This window comes from Acromyrmex echinatior, chromosome 15 (genome assembly GCF_024713525.1).
Source record: "Acromyrmex echinatior isolate Ae372 chromosome 15, ASM2471352v2, whole genome shotgun sequence".
NCBI classification, from domain to species: Eukaryota; Metazoa; Arthropoda; class Insecta; order Hymenoptera; family Formicidae; genus Acromyrmex; species Acromyrmex echinatior.
This window is the reverse complement of record NC_141866.1, coordinates 4,586,781-4,603,907: the sequence shown is the minus strand read 5'-3', so window position 1 is coordinate 4,603,907 and position 17,127 is coordinate 4,586,781. Positions and strand designations below refer to the sequence as shown.

Below are 17,127 nucleotides of genomic sequence, written 5' to 3'. Positions count from 1 at the left end.
CACCGGCTATCAAATGCAGAACAGGTTAATTAAATTCTCGCCGCTCGTGCGCGGACCGCAAAAGGGCCCCACGACGCACGGCACAATGCTGGGGTCAGAATGCCACGGGGCACTGTTAATTAGGCACGCGATGAATGGCATTGCGATATACATCCGGAAACACTTCTAGTCAACGTCACGGCGGCGTCCGTCGTCCATCTGGCGTCGAGTACAATTCTAGAGAACCTGTGTAATTTCGATGCGCTCGTACATATTAAATAAAATTATACGTTCTCAGAGATGATTTAAGATGAACGGAAAAATCGTAATAGCAGAGAAAAACGAGAATTAAAATAAGAGAGTAATTGTAAATACGTAATCATAATAATAAATAACACCGAAAAACACGAGAAATTTATTATTTTAGATATATTATTTTTTATTCATTAAAAATTGAGATTCCTGTTTCGATAAAGTTTATATAATAACATTCTTTTATTTCGTACAATTTTATAGAAATATAAGTATTACAAAGACTTCTTAATGAGAGTAGAAAAAAATCGCCATGCAATTAATTTTAACACATACAATGGAAATTTGTGTAATTCATACGATTCTACAATATTTTATATAATTGGTATTTTGGCAGATAATAACATGTACATGTATTGTTCTCTTTTTGTGCTTCGCTCGCAAATATTTTCAACAATGCAAAAATTGAACTGGATAACCCGAGTCCGGTATAGAGACCCGACTACAAACAGGAGCACGCGTTAGTTACGCAGACGGAGTACAACCATACAGATGGCTGTTTTTGCCGGCGGCTATGCATGGGCGTATACTGCGTATACTGCGTATACTGCGTATACTGCACGCAGCCGCCGGCTTCTGAGCTAATTAGGCGATATCATCGATACGCGGCCAATGAGGATTGATTTTCATGTATGCGCGGGCAGATCTGTACGAGCTTAATTGGGTAGAGAATGCCACCGCATGCAGTTTATATTGATCGGAATGTTCACATCAACGATGTAATCATATTTGTCCAGGCATGCTTTGGGAACCTGCCGTCCCGTCGTGTTTGCTTAATAATTATGGATCGATTTTGGAACCGGATAATATTGACCCTCGACGCTGCCGCGTAACGCTCTATCGTGGCGTATGATGCAGTGCCACCGTGCACGCGCGCGGTCTCATGCAAACTGGAAATCACGCGTTCCCACCTGCACAGCGGCAAATTTGTCGGCACGTTTTCGTTTTGGAAGCTTCCCAGCTCTGTTTTTATTTCATTTCATTTTCAAATTCAATCATTTCGACGATTTCGTAATGAACGTTGCGTTACCTCATTTTTTTTTTCCCCCTCGCTGAGCGTGTATACCGCTTCGTTCGGTATATAAATAAACCGAGAGAGAATATATGTGTCGACGCGATAACGTCTCTATCGGTGCACTCAACCGGTGAGAATCGTAAAATATAAGTTTCGTGATCGAGAGATATTCCCGTCGTTGAACACACTGGTAACAGCTACTAAAAATGCAGCCGGGTCTCGTCGAGTTCGAGTTGCGAGGATGCGGTGGCTTTTAATTAACGACACGGTGGAGGGACGGTTGGGGAGGACTCCGACACAGAGCGAGAATCCAGCGTCGGTGATCACCGCGGAGATATGTAATGCTGTGTACGTCGCGATGGTGGCCTATAAACCCCCGCGGGGATTACACGTGCATACGTGCGTAAACCCGAAGCTGAATGGCCGATGGATGCCGCGCCACGCCGGCCCGTAGCTATTCCGTCCGTTGCGGCAATGTGCGAATGAACGGACAAGCCCATTTATGTGTACGCGGACTTCCGAAAGCATCGCGTGACGAGCACTGCCGCCGAGCTCGTCGTTCTCGTTCGTCAAATTCCGACTGAAAAATAGCGGCCCGCAATTCCATTTCGAGGTCTGATTAGCAGGTTGGTATTAGCAGAAATATTTGGTGGGAAAAGTACGCAGTAAAATAAAATTTGCAGCTGTGAAATATAATATAAAATATCAAAATGGTACCTAAATAAATGGTAACAATATTTTTTTTTTCTTTTATTTATAATATAAACAGATGAACGTTATACAAATTTATAGCTTTTAAGAAGGTTTATGAAACTATTAGAGTGTGTGTCAAACTATAATCAAACTATAATCAAACTACGTCAGGGTGCAATTGCATTTTGTGGTACAATGATAATGGAGTTGGAATATTGCTGATATTAAGCAATGAGTGCGTTTAGATGTATTATCACGAATGCATGAAGCTGTTGCTAACGCTGTTGTATATATATATATATTGATCGATATATTATCTACATAATATAACTAATCTATAGTTTCATATCTATATTTAGCATTTATTTCGCTTACTATTCAAACGAATGCGAGCGAGTCGAGTATGTTTTCGATGTGAAACTAATGCGACTGCGAGATATTAATTCGCGTGTTGAATATAACGAATGGAATTTGCGGTATCGCGTTAGCCGCGTTAGCGTATTATCGAAAAGTGGTTACTTCGACTTTTCCGACTCATTATCTCGGTAATTAAGAGCTGAAGTTATCGGTGCGGTCGCCGAGATTCGCCGCGTGTAATTCTAGAAGCGGTGCTATCCTATTATCATGCTGGGTAGCGAGCTAGCGCTACTAAAATAATTCCTAACGTGCTTACGCGCGCACGTTTGTGTATGCCGTCTGGTCGTCTGGTGTTAAATGCCGAAAAGTGTTCCATGCGCATGGCAGGGTAGGTGTTACACGTATCCCAAGAGGTACCGGCGCATGTCAGGCTAATTGATTCCCAACGACGAGGACAACGACGACGACGATGACGACGACGACGACGGGAGACGAGGATGCGCACATCAGCTCGGATTCATGTGCATATGCATATGACGGGGCATTTATGTATATGAAGGGCGATTTTGCGATCTACGACGTTGTGGTAAGATGTCTTTGGATAGCCGTTGGTAAAATTCAAATGTGGACGCAGGGATGTCGCGTGAATTCTTGTTTTATTTATGCGAAAACCTGGGGCATACATCGAATTTTAATTAACGCGCGGTATCGCGTATTCAAAGTATCGCGGTACATCGGTAACGGGCGCGGTAAACGTCGAGTTAAGAGCCGGAGGAATTAAATTTAAATCGCAGTTTTATTGTACAATTAGCACGCAGCGCGACGTATCATATTGGAGTGCGTCGATATATTGTATATCTCTGCACGTTGCAAATTAAAAGCATACGTTTTTCCATTAATACCATAAAAATTAATTTCGAACACTTGAACAACAAAATTTCGTAGTAACAGAAATAAAATACACATATAGTTTAATAAATTTAGCGCTGATTATGACGCAGCAATTATTAGTTTTGATTTTTATTTCTCTCTATGTAATCTGAATCCTGCTGCTCAACGATTTTGTTGATAAACCTGGCCTTTATTATTCGAAACGTAAATTGTACAATTTAATGTACTCTCTCTCTCTCTCTCTCTCTCTCTCTCTCTCTCTCTCTCTCTCTCTCTCTCTCTCTCTCTCCCTCCCCCCTGCGGTTCTATCTTTTTGTCGTATTCAACGAGGATTAATATCGCACATCACACCTATCTCTAATTATTTCAGTGATAATTATTATTACTGATCATACATTATTATCTTGTTATAATTATTGTTACAACGATCAGGATTGTATTAATTTTTTGCTGATATTCTCATTGAACAAAGCTTTAATTCTTCTGCTTTATATTTATATGCATATCGCGTTTTACATTAATATGTTTTAATACGATATATTTGGTTTTAAATAATTTTTTTCTTATAACTTTTCTCAATTACCCAAGTGTATCAAAAAAAACTAAATACGCGTGTATTTCGACGTGCAACCTGCATTTTATTAGAATAGTTTGGGCTCAAGTTTTTTAATAGAAACTGAGATACAAGCTGGACCTTTCTTGTCTATTATTACGTACCGCGAAACTAAGTTTTTACAGTGGCGCATAAGAAAAACTTATAAGAAAAATGGTTAGTGCGACTAAAAATATTGCTCGAGTTTCTACATAGAGGTCCCTCCTTATCACATTCTTAACAATAAAATTATGTTTCACTTTTAAATCCATACACGATACTTCAATTTAAGATAAAAAAATATTAATTTTGTAGATTTTTAGTTTATATTTAATTTCTAAAATGATTATTTTTTTTCTATATTATTTGAATACTATCAGTTCTATCATCGAATTCTTCATCGTTGGCAATGTTGGATTTTAAAGTCAATTTTTTAATATCGTAAAAATTATGATAGATAACTTAAATCTGTAAAAAAAAAGTAAATAAAATACAATCATAACAGTAAAAACTCGTTAAAGCTTTCACATGTAAGAATTCTTTCAGATCGTTATACAGTACAGAATAACGTAATCGCATGAAGTTCTGCACATTGAAGTTCTGCATTGAAGTTCGAAGAACATCTAAGGGGTTACAAACGAAGGGTAAAAATTTCACATTACCGACGGAGAGTTAAGACCTGTAATACATATTCGCAGTAGTCTGCGATAGCTGTATTACTTTTGTGATAATACCGATTATTAGACACGTTATTTATTTCGTCGAGGCGTGTGGAATCCGATACGTTCACTCACCCTCGCCAGTCACGGCGAAATTTGCACGTTGCCCGCTTTGGCAGTTTACGTCGACAGTTTGAATCGTTTCCGCGAGCAGCTATCTTTCATTCACGGTGGGGCGATATTTGGCCTTTTCATTAAGCGACGAATGCCGCTTGATTAATGGAGTTTGGTTACCGCGCCTGTCGTTGGTTTCCATCGCCGCGAGCCGACAAACGCGTCAGTCACTCCGCGCTTGGAGTTTGTGGAAACGAGGTAGAAACGAAGGTTTTAGCGGAAATCCCCGACGTGGATTGGTGACGGAGTTGGCGAAACGGGTTTTCACATGACGGAGAGAGCGGTTTTACAAGGTGCACTAAGAGAACTTGGAGAGAAGGGTATGAAAGTAATAACTTGCCACTTTCGACCCATCAGTTGATTATTACATGTTTTAATAAGATATTATATCATTTCTTCTTCAAATTTGAAAGAATGGAAAGTATATGACACGTGAAAAACTTAAAATTTAAATATCACAGTACACGTAATAATATACATTTTCAAAAGAAATCTTATATAAATACAATATATACCATACTTTTAAATCATACTTTTAAATACGGGATTGCTAAAGATAATATAAAATTTTATATATGTGACTTAGTTTTGACCATCAGTTATTAAAAAACTTTTTAGAATTGCTTTCTAGCGAAATGTGGCAGTGCCAAGGAAAGAGATATTGGCTTATCCTGTATTTCACGTAAATGAAATGCATACTGGATTGTGAAAAAGCGACGAACGATAGCGCGTGCCTCGTTGTATAAAATTGCTTTTACTTAGAGATCACTGCATGTCAAAGGCGATTTAATGATCGGAAAAACGCCGGACGCTCGAAAAAAGGTGAAATTATGCATAAGTTTTATATCTAGATGCTTATTTCATTTTCGCATATATATATGATACATAAAAGCGCGTGTATGCAATTAACGGTTGTGCGCGTGCACAACTCTGACTAATGAAAAATGCTCGTGTGAGAGGGTACGTAAGTGCATTATACCAAAAAACGAAATGCGATCCTCGACTCGTGTATAAAATACCTCTATGTAAAAGATATTTCTACCGCGTGGGAATGAACCGACGCGCAGAATAACCGTCATCGCGATTCTCGTTTCCGCATAGTTTTCGTACAAAAAGTTGACGTGAATCCAGCACGCTAGATAAATACGCGGGTCCATGAACGATTTGCAAAACGAGAACGTCAACGTTGGCGATCAACGTCGCGTAGCGAGCGCGACAGGTACGATTCTTGCAAAAGGGATGGCGCGATACGTTAAAATCCGTTTTATAGCAAAAGCGAATATATGCATCTTCCCCAACATTATAAAATACTTTTGCGCCAGTGCGCATCAAAAACGGAATTCGCGTTTGTTTTCTCCAGCAAAAAGAGAGCACATCGATGCGCGCATACCACGTACATATATCTCCTTCAAAGGGGGCAAAGAACGTCTCTCTGTGTAGGCGATTGTATAGACAGGTGTGGGTGCGTGCGTGCGTGCGTGGGTGCGTGCGCGCGCGCGCGCACAGATATGTCAGATATGCAAATGCACACAGGCGCACATGCACGTGTATAAAACACTTCCGAGCGAGTGTGCGCATCGGTGGCTGTATGAATGTATGATCCACATGCAAGCAACCGAGAGACTGCGGGACCCCTCCGGCTCCTTTTCACGAGTGCATATAATGCGATCTCATTTTATTCTCCATCCCCTCCTCCCTTCCCGGAACCTCTCCGTTATCGTCTGCGTGCGTATAATGTCGGCGGAGGCGGACGGCGCTACGCAGCGAGAGGAAAAAAACTTCTAGCCTTTTCCGACGTTTCCTCGTTTCCCAGGTATTCCGTCCGTCCGTATCTTGCTCTAGCTAGCTTCGATTCTCGTTAACTTTACGCGATACTGTGCGTTTTCTATCACCGATCCAGTCGCGAGCATTTCGCTTACACGCGTATATAATTAAACGAGAGAACACGTTGAAACAAGGTTTGTTTAAACACTGCAATCGTAGTCGGTATATCGTGACAGATTGAATCATTCAACGTATTTTAAGTGCAGCAAACATTAAGCTTCTGAGAGAATTGCAGAATTAGTTCTGTCTTTCTACACGATGATTATTTTTATGTTTACTTTATAATAGAATTATGCTAATCACGATGGATATATTTGTATAGCAAAAAAAAAAATACATCCCTTTAGAGATATATAATATTTTTTCGATTATTTTTTCGATTTTATTAATAAAATTGAGAATTAAAAAAATTGCAAAAAATTAAAAAAGAAGTACCGAGGCACCTTTTATCCTTTAAAATAGTAGTTTAGCTTCTATATATCTTCTGTATATCCTAGAATATGTGGGTGATATCGTTTTTCGACGTGGCATCGACTAATTCGAAGAGCACGATAACTGCTGGGAGAGATTCGAATATAACTCACTCGGGTTTATAGCGATATCCATGATTGTTTTTAGAACTATTACATCATCCATGGAACGACGATACGCTCGCTGATATAACTATGTTGTCGTTGACGTATTCCGGCTGAAGGGTAGAGGGATGGCGATCGTCGCGGTCGCCGCAACGATAATCGAGAGGTTAACGATCGTGTGTGCGGCGTGGACGGAGGTAGCGCAGAGAAAACAACGTGACGCGCCGCTATTGATTGTACGTCGTTCCGCAGCTACGGCGGCGGAGTAACGTCGTGCGTGAACGAATGAGGCGCCGAGGGGGTGGTCGAAGGGTGAGAAAGAGAGGAAACGGATAGTCGACCAGCGAGTTAGGAGAGAGAGAGAGAGAGAGAAAGAGAGGGAGGAAGAGGGGAGGGGGGGGGGAGAGAACAAGGCACGAAGACGACGAGAGAGAATGCGCGCGAGCGTATGCCGTTGCAGGCTTCGACCCTCTCGACGTAACAAATTGTTTATTGCCACATGCTCGACTCTCACACCGTACGGAATGGGGTTGCTGCCGGTTCTATCGACACCCTACCGCCGACCTTCGCCCATCAGTATCGCGGCGTCCATTTCCCTTCCCTCCGACCGTGTCTCGCGTAGCGTGCGTACACACGCATCGTTGTGTGGACGGACAAATCCGCGACCACCCTCGAAGAGAGCAGGAATGAACCGTTGTTTTTTATTACCCGCTGGATCACGCGTGGATCCAATAATGTGGACCCACAATGCACGTGCAATGCATAAGTACAGAGGTTCCTTTTCTCCTTTTGTTCGCTGGCATTATGTAGGCTGGATTGAACTACCGGAGAATACGTGCAATATTCTCTCTCTCTCTCTCTCTCTCTGCGCTTTGTGGACATTGCAAAGGAAGGATATGGAGCGAAGGATCTTCTTTCGAGAGAGACAGACTCCATTATGAGAATCATAAAAACGCAATATAGACGTTTTCGAGGATCACGATTCCGAAAGGATCTCGATTAAGAGTGCCATAATCGTCATCGTTCGATCGACGTCAGCATTACGAACTCGAATCTAAAAAGGGAGACCCGCTCGCGATTCATCCGGATAAAACGAGTGCGCATTCTCTTAATCCGCAAAACTAAAGTATCGCTCGTAATAACATTCTCCAAATCCAGATCCAAATGCATTGAGGCTAATCTAAGTGTTCGTAGAAGTAATTAGTGAGACGTTGAAGACCGGAGGGAATGGTTCCGAGCTTGATCTCTAATCACTAATCACTCTGATGGCTGCCACTCGGAAGAGCGCGCACTTTGTTCCGTGCACTTTAATGATCCGTGATTGTTGTTCGGCAAAAATTCAACCGCTAACTAACTGATATAGAAACATCAACGTTCTGAAAGGTTGAGCTTGCAGAACCCGGGGCGAAGCCCCAAGGATCCTCAATAGAGGAAGTTCGAACGAATGAGCGGGAGCGGTTCTTGCTTCAAGCCCAGGTTATTTCAAAGAGGAAGAACGGAGTACAAAGAGTACAGCCAGGCCGGCGGGCTGAAGAGAACAAAGAGAAGGGTCACGGACGGAAGAAGAAGAAGAAACAGAACTGAAACAACTGGGGAGTCGAGAGAAGAGACGGGTGCAGTTCATCGGACAGTCGTTATCTTATTATCGATATCGCATCGCCACTTGCGCCTTCACTACCGCTTTTCCTCCCCCATCCTGAACAAATGTTTGCACCGTGCTGCTGTGAACAGATAGCGGCGCGAAGACTGGTCCTGCAGAGAACCGCTTCCTGTTTGCCTTGGGGTGCGCGCACGCGCACACACACACACACACGCACAAAACACACACACACACGCACACACACACACACACACACACACAAAACACACGCACACGCGCATACGTGACACAACATCGCGCTGATCGCGCGCGATTTCACGTGGATCTCGAAAGAAGCTATCCGGGCGTCAGTTATTCTCCATTCAGAAATTTACATCCGTTGCGTGTACCGAACACTTCCTACGACAATGCAGGTTTAAGGGGGATGCGCTTTCGTAATATGACAGGTGAAACGGCGCACTGACTTCTTCATCTTATCTAAACGAGTTAATGGGTCTGACAAACATGTACGTTTTATCGAATTACATTCAAATATTCTTGCCAGCTTCTATATTATTTTGTAATAGATAACTCCCATTTTTCATACAGGAATTTGACTATTTTTCAAAACGAAGAGATTCTTAACTATTCTTAAGGAAGTTCTTCAGTTTTTTTAACAGAATATAAGATTTTGATCGAATATTGAGAATAAGTTTGTGACTAACTCTCCGAGTGCACTGTGGGTTTTTTAAGGAACAAAATTTTAACAGACAAAGTTTCTCTCCATATTTTGCTATATAAAAAACAATATAATATCTGAGTTTAAAAACGTTTAGAATACAAACTAGAGATGTAAAACAATAAAAAATTTTTTTCCAATTTTTCACAATTGATTTATAATAGTAAGAGAAATTTAGTACTGGCATGAAAGATCCCCGGTGCAGATGATGTTAGCGAAAAATAACGGTGCACACGAAGGGTTAATACGTAAGCATTAATATCTAAAGATTTTACTTTAATCGTTGTTAACTCTCTTTTTAATCTCTATTATATTTGCACGAGGTATAGAATTGAAAAATATTGCATAATATATATATAATATTATTATAATATACAAGAGAAAGTATGCAAGACTTTTCCGCACTATATGCTATTAAATTACGCTGAGTTATCACGCTTCGGAAGTTTGTGCTTGCAGACTTCCGATGCAGCCTCGGTATAGGATGGATATGCACTTTCATAATCTATCGTTGATATACGTAAGGCTCGCTTAGAGTAAACTTCCTGATTAACTTTATGTGTGAACTGTTTCGTAATAATGAAGATGAATATTCATATTTTTCATCGACGCATATTCTGTGGCAAGATTTGTGGAAGTATCATATATCTTTCTGCAATACATTGCACTAACTTTATGGAAATTATTCATTGAAATTCAATAGACATTATGTGCAATACGGAAATACATTTTTTCAATTTATTTTTCAATTTTCCCTGAAAACATTTACACCGTAATGTGAAAATTTACAGTAATTTAGTTACTGTGGAAAGTTTATACCAATTAAATATTTGGACGCAATTGAAATTAGAAACAGCAAAATGGAGAAAGATATCGATTTTGATTATTTTGTAGGGAAGATTGTGAATTAAATCAAGTTGTATCGCGTTAACGGAAATTTGCACCTATTTTCACGATGATGCTGTAGAAGCATTTTGTACATTTATAATACGCATTCATAATACGCTATCGTTTTAGCTATAAATATATTACGTGAGCTTTAAACGAACTTTCTGATTATGTTTATGACCGAGCTGTCACCTGGTAATGAAGATAAATACACGTACACTTTATCGTCGCATGATTTGTCGACGGCTATGTGGGAAAATGCGTTCTGCGGGAAATTATCGTAGGTAATTACGTCGACAAAGGGACCCGTATAAGCGAACGCGTGGGTGTCGTACTATTGTTATCAGAAAGGACCTAAGTTACGTGAAATTACCGTACATTTGAGAAAATTGCTTCTTTCAGTATTGAAAAAAGCAAAGATACATCGAGGATATAAACTGCATTTTTCCCGAGAAAAAGTTTACGAACTTTAGAAAAATAGAAAAAGGAAGAGGAAAGAGTTTCATTGTTCGTGGGACAAAGTAACTGTCTGCAGAAATTAATTATCCGCTGCGTGTTATTTTGTCGGGAACGTTATCCTATAACAGCTTGGTCGCGTATTTCTTAATGATACGTAACTCGTACTTTCACGTGAGATTAATTGAGACAAATATCAGCGGAATGTCAAGCGACTACTCTTTATACCATAAACATGATTAGCTAACAATAAGTTTTGCGTGTCGCAGGGGATGTCGTTCTGAAACAGAACTACTAGTAGCCAGAAGTTCGCACCTACTCGCGTCCGTCGAACGCTTTCTATGATGACGTAATCCTCGGCGAACACGCACTTTCGTAATACGCTAACCACGCGTTCGTATATACTTTAAAATGTATACCAAAGAAACGTTCTCATTATGTACATGCTAACGATATCAACGAGAAGGCGGACACGTGCAGTACCGGTTTGCGATTTATGTCCCGGAGAAGAATTAGATCCGATCAGCCGTCATTTTAGAAATAGTGTTGCGACAGCTCATCGTCTCGGGAAAATTGTATTTGCCGCAAAAGAATCGATACGCGATCTGCAAATTGCGTTGTACGAAAATGCGTGTGCAGTGATGGAAATTTAATGAAACAGCGGCGTCTCTTTCTTTCAGATCTTATTCACGGCGACGCGAATCTTTCGCACCAAAACTCAACGGTACGTAACTCCGAAAAGTGATGATGGCAGGGCACCGGTTTAAAGGTACGTAACGCCACGCCATTACCTGGCTCAGTTGCTTTTATATTGGTGGAACGAATCGCTTTACTGGCCGTTCCGCGAGCTGTGCGAGCTGCATTACGCTCCTTCGAACTTGAACGACAACTCAAGACAGCCCAAGGGAGACGAGATCAACGGCGATAAACCGTGACGAACGAATGCGCGAGCGCTTGTCAGATTATCCGGAAGGTAGCTTGCGGATACGGGCAGCCTCACGGGAGATTAACTGGAGCAACGACTTTCGTCTAATCACTAACGTGGGCTGCTAATCTTGCGCGACGAATAGGCCCTCACGGATTTGGATTAACTAGTCTTTCCGTTGTGTGGACATGCAACTATCGTTCCACTTTCATAAACTGTCTAGTAAAATTGATACGGCGTATATAAATTCAGCGAAACGTGAATGGTATGCAGATTTTATAAGCGAACGAAGTGAAAGATAAAACTGTAGAAAATGTAATATTATCGTAAACGAGATATATAAACACCTCGTGTAATTGAAATAGTTCCTAAGCGTAAGTGGAATTATCTCTGATCGTTATGCTCAACGTAATTTTCTACAGGAAATTAGATATCAGAATATTTTTAGGTATAACGGTGAAAAACGATTGCGACATGTAATTAAGAGAAAAATATATAATTGTAGTATATATATATATATATATATATATATATATATATATATATAATTAATGCAATCGTATCTTATCTGCAGAAAATATAAGCACATGAAATTAAGCCAAGAGTTTCTAAGATAAATTAAAAAAAATTTGCTCATGAGCAAAGTAAAGATAGTTGCAAAAATGAATTGATTCTAGCTAGAAATCGATACTTTAATCGCACGCCGATGATATCAAATAGAAAATGAGAGCGTAATCTCGCGAACGTGATCGCATGCGGAACGAGTCGATTATTCATTATACGAGCACTATGAATCGTTTCGACGTGACGATGCGGCGCACGCAATGGCACTTCACGATGGCCGATCGGTTGATTATGCGATAAATATTTCCTAGGTGCGAGATTAGATTAAGTTTTGGTATGACGCCGTGATGCGGTTCATGATGCCGGCATGAAATGCTGCAGCGAATTGCGAGTGATTGCGATTACGTGCCGACGATGACCCAGTGTCGTCACGCTTGCTGACCGACCTTATAATTGCGGCCGCACAGATACAATCATTAATAACTGTTCCAATAGTTTTTATTCATGAATCGTGATTCTTCAAGATGTAACGATGTTGCCGGAAAAAAAGTAACACTAACAGTAATAAGCTACAAATAACACGTTATTTTCCAATTCTAATTATTATTACTTTTTAAAAGGAAATCTTAAGCTTCATTGTCACATAATGTTGGAATACAATTTTTATTACATGAAAAGAACGATTTTGCTGAAGTATCTGAAAATTTAAATAAAGATTAAATTTCGTTAAATCAACGAAATAATTATATAGGAAACGTAAGCATGAGTGATGAATAATGTTGTAAAAAAAATATTAATAGCAACCAGTTTGAGTCCACATAATTATTTTGATGGTCCAATCAAATTATTTTTAAATTTGTATTTGATATTTTAGTAAAACTGTCTTTTCATGTAGTAGAGTGATTTTATAATAAAACGAAATAAAAAAATAAAAAGTAATTATGATATAAATAAATGTAATAATAATTTTTTTAACGCACACATAAAACAAATATTTAATGTGTGCGTATGCGTGTGCGTGTGTTAATGCAGAAATATTATATTAAATTGAATGCAGTATTTGAACACGAAATAATTTTAACATCAAAATGATGTTATTGATTTTCTAACTTTAACGTTTTAATTTAATTCCATATTTTTTTGTATAACTTTTATAAAATCTAATCGTAATAATGTTTATTATAAAAAATGCTACGTTAATCCGCTCGGAGTAATTTGAGAGACAAAATATCGAGCCATCGAAAATTCGGTCACCTTTTATCGCAGAGACTCAACTTATTCCACTTGAATTCTTAATCAAAGATCGGTGCACCTCGGTAACAGCCACCTCAATCCCGCGGTTTGCTGAACATCCACTCGAGTGGGTCGGTCGGCTTCTCTTCAACCGAAAAGACTTACCGCAGAATTTTCCGAATTTTCGTTCAGTCAGCTTTTGTGAGCCGATGACGATAAAGTAATTTCGTATATTATATTACCATCCCGATATTTTATAAAATTACATATAAAAAAATCCCATCTCTTTTCAATACAATACCATAGAAAACGAAGTAGATATCGCGGGACGAAATGAAGGTTTCCTGCTGGAAACGTCCGTCCTAATGTTTACATTTCATTTCGTAATTAAAAACGTAGCAATTAATTTTAATCAAGCGACGCGCGCAAGATGAAAAACGTTGCGCCAGCGAGTTGATTTTTAATCGCTAGCTACTTTTTATACTTTCATTGTGGTTGCACCCGTATTTACCGTATCCAACCGAAAATGAACCGTTGTCAAGGGAGTGTCATTTGTACCGGAAAAATATATAGTTCGACTATATATTTACACATTAAAGGCACACGCGAACGTGCACGCTCGCTCGTTAATTTCATTGCTCTGTTTATTTCCCGTGAATGAAATTAAAATAGCTTCTCGGACACGAGGGTCTCCTGACGGATGGGATGAGCGGTGGTTCGCGAAATGGGGATGGGTAAGGGTTAGTCCAGAAGGTAGAAGGACCTTACTGCGCGACTCCACCTTTTTAATTAAAGTTTGAAACTGAAGTAGAAAGCGCATGCGAGAGAGGGAAAGAGAGAGAGAGAGAGCACTCTCTCCGGTACTCTCGAGGCGAGTGAAGCGCGACGCATAAAATAGTCAAGTGTAGCTTTCCCAGTAGTGAGGACTGTCATCTCGCTTGTTTAACATTCTGTCCATTATAAAATGAGTGGACTGGTCCAGTCAACCGAATATCTCTCTGTCGAGACGTAATTTCTGGAAACATGTAATTTACCAGTAGGTCGTCATGTTTAGTTGATGTAATCTCTGATGGTGGAAGCAACGGAGAAAAATTATCGAGAAAATTTCTTGTCAACCTCCTGAATTACTTCTACATACGTAGTACATCGCGTCGCTGAACAAAATAAATTGAAACGGTAGCTTTAGAGTGGTATTATCTTTTTGCTATCGCTTCATTGAAAGCGGATCACGTAGACCGACATAAACATGCGCGCGACTAGTGCAATCTGCACCGATGTCTCGTATCTAATTCGCTTTCTTAAGCTTTATAGCGCTATTCTATTGTCTACGGGTACCATTAATTTCGCTAATGGTTAATCGATAGACAGGCGAGTTGTGGGTACTATCCTACGGTCGCAGTTCACGTGTAATTGTACGGATTCGAGCGATCTGCAGGAAGCAAGAAGTACAATAAAGCTACAATAAAGGTACTCGGCCGGAGTGCTCTATAGTTGTAGGAACGGCAGTCGGTAGTTAGACACCTGTTCGCGGCACAGACTATACATATAGACATACATACAGACGTACGAGCGTGCGCGATCGTTGTTGCGCGGGGAAAATGGGAAAAAGGCATCGCCGACAAGAGAGACAAGAGAGACAAGACACGAGGAACGATCGGGAAGAGGAATTATAACCGACGAGAACGGAAGGTGCTATTTATTATCAGTCTCGTAGGGCACAATGGCTCGCGACTGCTGATTGATGTTCTCGCCTTTAGTCACTGTCCAACGTGTACTATATTTACAACAATCCGCTTAACCCTGTACATCATCGAAGAAAAGTACCGCCGAATCACGCCGAGTGAGAAGCGAGTGCAGTACACGTTTCATCCTTTCGCGAGATTTAATTATTCCCCATCATGCTGATTTGCACTATAAACTTTGGTAATTAAAGTGATAGAATTATTCAACGGCGGTGTAGCCGCGCCCGATATGAATACGGGAGCAAGCACTACGTGCTATTTACACAATTTCGAAATATACGCCCGGTTCTGCGTACAATTCGCCGTTTGTTCACAAAGAGAACCTATTTTGATGGAACGCGCTACGTGCAGGTAAACGATTGCCGAGTTAATTATTTACACAGTGAATTTATCGCGAAAATGTTATGACCGATTAATTACATGGAGTTAAAATTCAGAGAAATACACGACTGGTTGTTATCGAGTTCCGATACGGCACAATAAATCAGAATAAGGTTCTAGAATATCGCGAATCGATCGAGCGTCAGTAAGTAATCAGCTGGACGAGTCGTCGTTCAACGTAGAGCAGAGCTACCCGTTCTACCTAGAATGTGACGTGTGCCACGCACAGGAGCTTACGTGACGAGAATTAGTTATCGCGTGGAAGCAACCAGTGGCGTAAATCCCCATGCGGTTATATTATGTCGTAGACCTCCGATAAACGTTCATAAAGTAACCCTAAAAAAAAAAAACCTTTACGACTACAATAGCCGTGTCTGCAGAATTTTATACTTAAATCTTTTTTTTTAAATCTCCGTCGAGAATGAATGGCGCGAGAACGAAATTTAGAACGTGTCGAGATGAATCGTACAGTGGAGTCGTTGGCGTATAGAGAAAGCGTGTGTCGTTTATGCATAATGCACGATGAAATCGCGGATAACGCAGAGGGATGGACTTTCCGCATCGTCACTATCATGATCATTTAACTCCCCGAGCTGAGCTCGATAACGTAAGCGCGCGCTTTATCTCAGTCCTATCTCGCGAGACCGCATTATTAATTACGTGCCTGCGGAGTTGCTCAATTGCCGAGAAATTGTCGGCACAAAGCGATCTCGGAAAGCACCGACGAAAGAGACGCGTGACGCGATTACTGCATCAGTGACATTGCTGAGAGCTACCACTGTCGTTGAAAGGGCAACACGTTCTGCGCGATTGACCGAGCTCTGAGCGTGGAATAATGGAACGCAAACTGCATCGTGTTTACAATAGCCAATGATCATTCAGGATCACGCGAACGCACGCTTCGATCTGTCACGGTGACAGCTGTATTTCTTTGACATTTACGAGTCTGTATTTTTCTTCTATGATGCGCGTAAATATTGCCCTTTAAACACATTGCATTTATTTGCCCTTTAAAAAATTTAACGTATTCATTTGTGAAAAATTAATCGTATGTATTTTTCTTAGAGTGTGACGATTGTTCGTGTCGCTCCGGAAAATTGGAATGTTCTCTTAGACAGAAGGATTAAATAATAACTGCCTTTTTCGTATGATGTAACTTTTTTTTATGAAGTAATTTTTATTCAATTCTAAATCCTCTTGTCGCATTGTCGTTAATAAATATATTATTGGTCCGAAAAAGGATAATGTAGAAATGTAATCGTGTCGTATATCTGCAGCAAAAAACGAACTCTCTTCTTTTCTTAATTATAGTTCTTTTTTTTTTTCTTAATTTTTTTAAAAAATGCGGACATATCTTTTTCATATTATTAAATTAATTAGAGCAAAGCCAAATGGCTAGTTATATTAGTCAATATATTATTGCACAATCAATACAGCTTAATTATATTATCATATTACAATTTGCAAGGTTTTATATATACAAGGACGGAGCATGTTTTTAAATAATATGGCAATCTATCCCTTTTTTCGACAAGCCACTGCGATATTC

General features: G+C 40.0%; 2 protein-coding genes across 3 annotated transcripts in view; one reads left to right on the top strand and one right to left on the bottom strand.

The window, feature by feature from the left end:
- LOC147907208 (uncharacterized) overlaps window positions 1-17,127 on the top strand; it is a 278,923-nt gene that overhangs the window by 157,232 nt on the left and 104,564 nt on the right. Inside the window, exon 4 of the mRNA XM_087413991.1 lies at window positions 11,414-11,457. Coding sequence (XP_087270117.1) covers window positions 11,414-11,457 — 44 coding nt within the window. The remainder of the gene's footprint in view (window positions 1-11,413; window positions 11,458-17,127) is intronic.
- LOC105145036 (discoidin domain-containing receptor 2) overlaps window positions 1-17,127 on the bottom strand; it is a 154,555-nt gene that overhangs the window by 136,706 nt on the left and 722 nt on the right. The window lies entirely within an intron of this gene.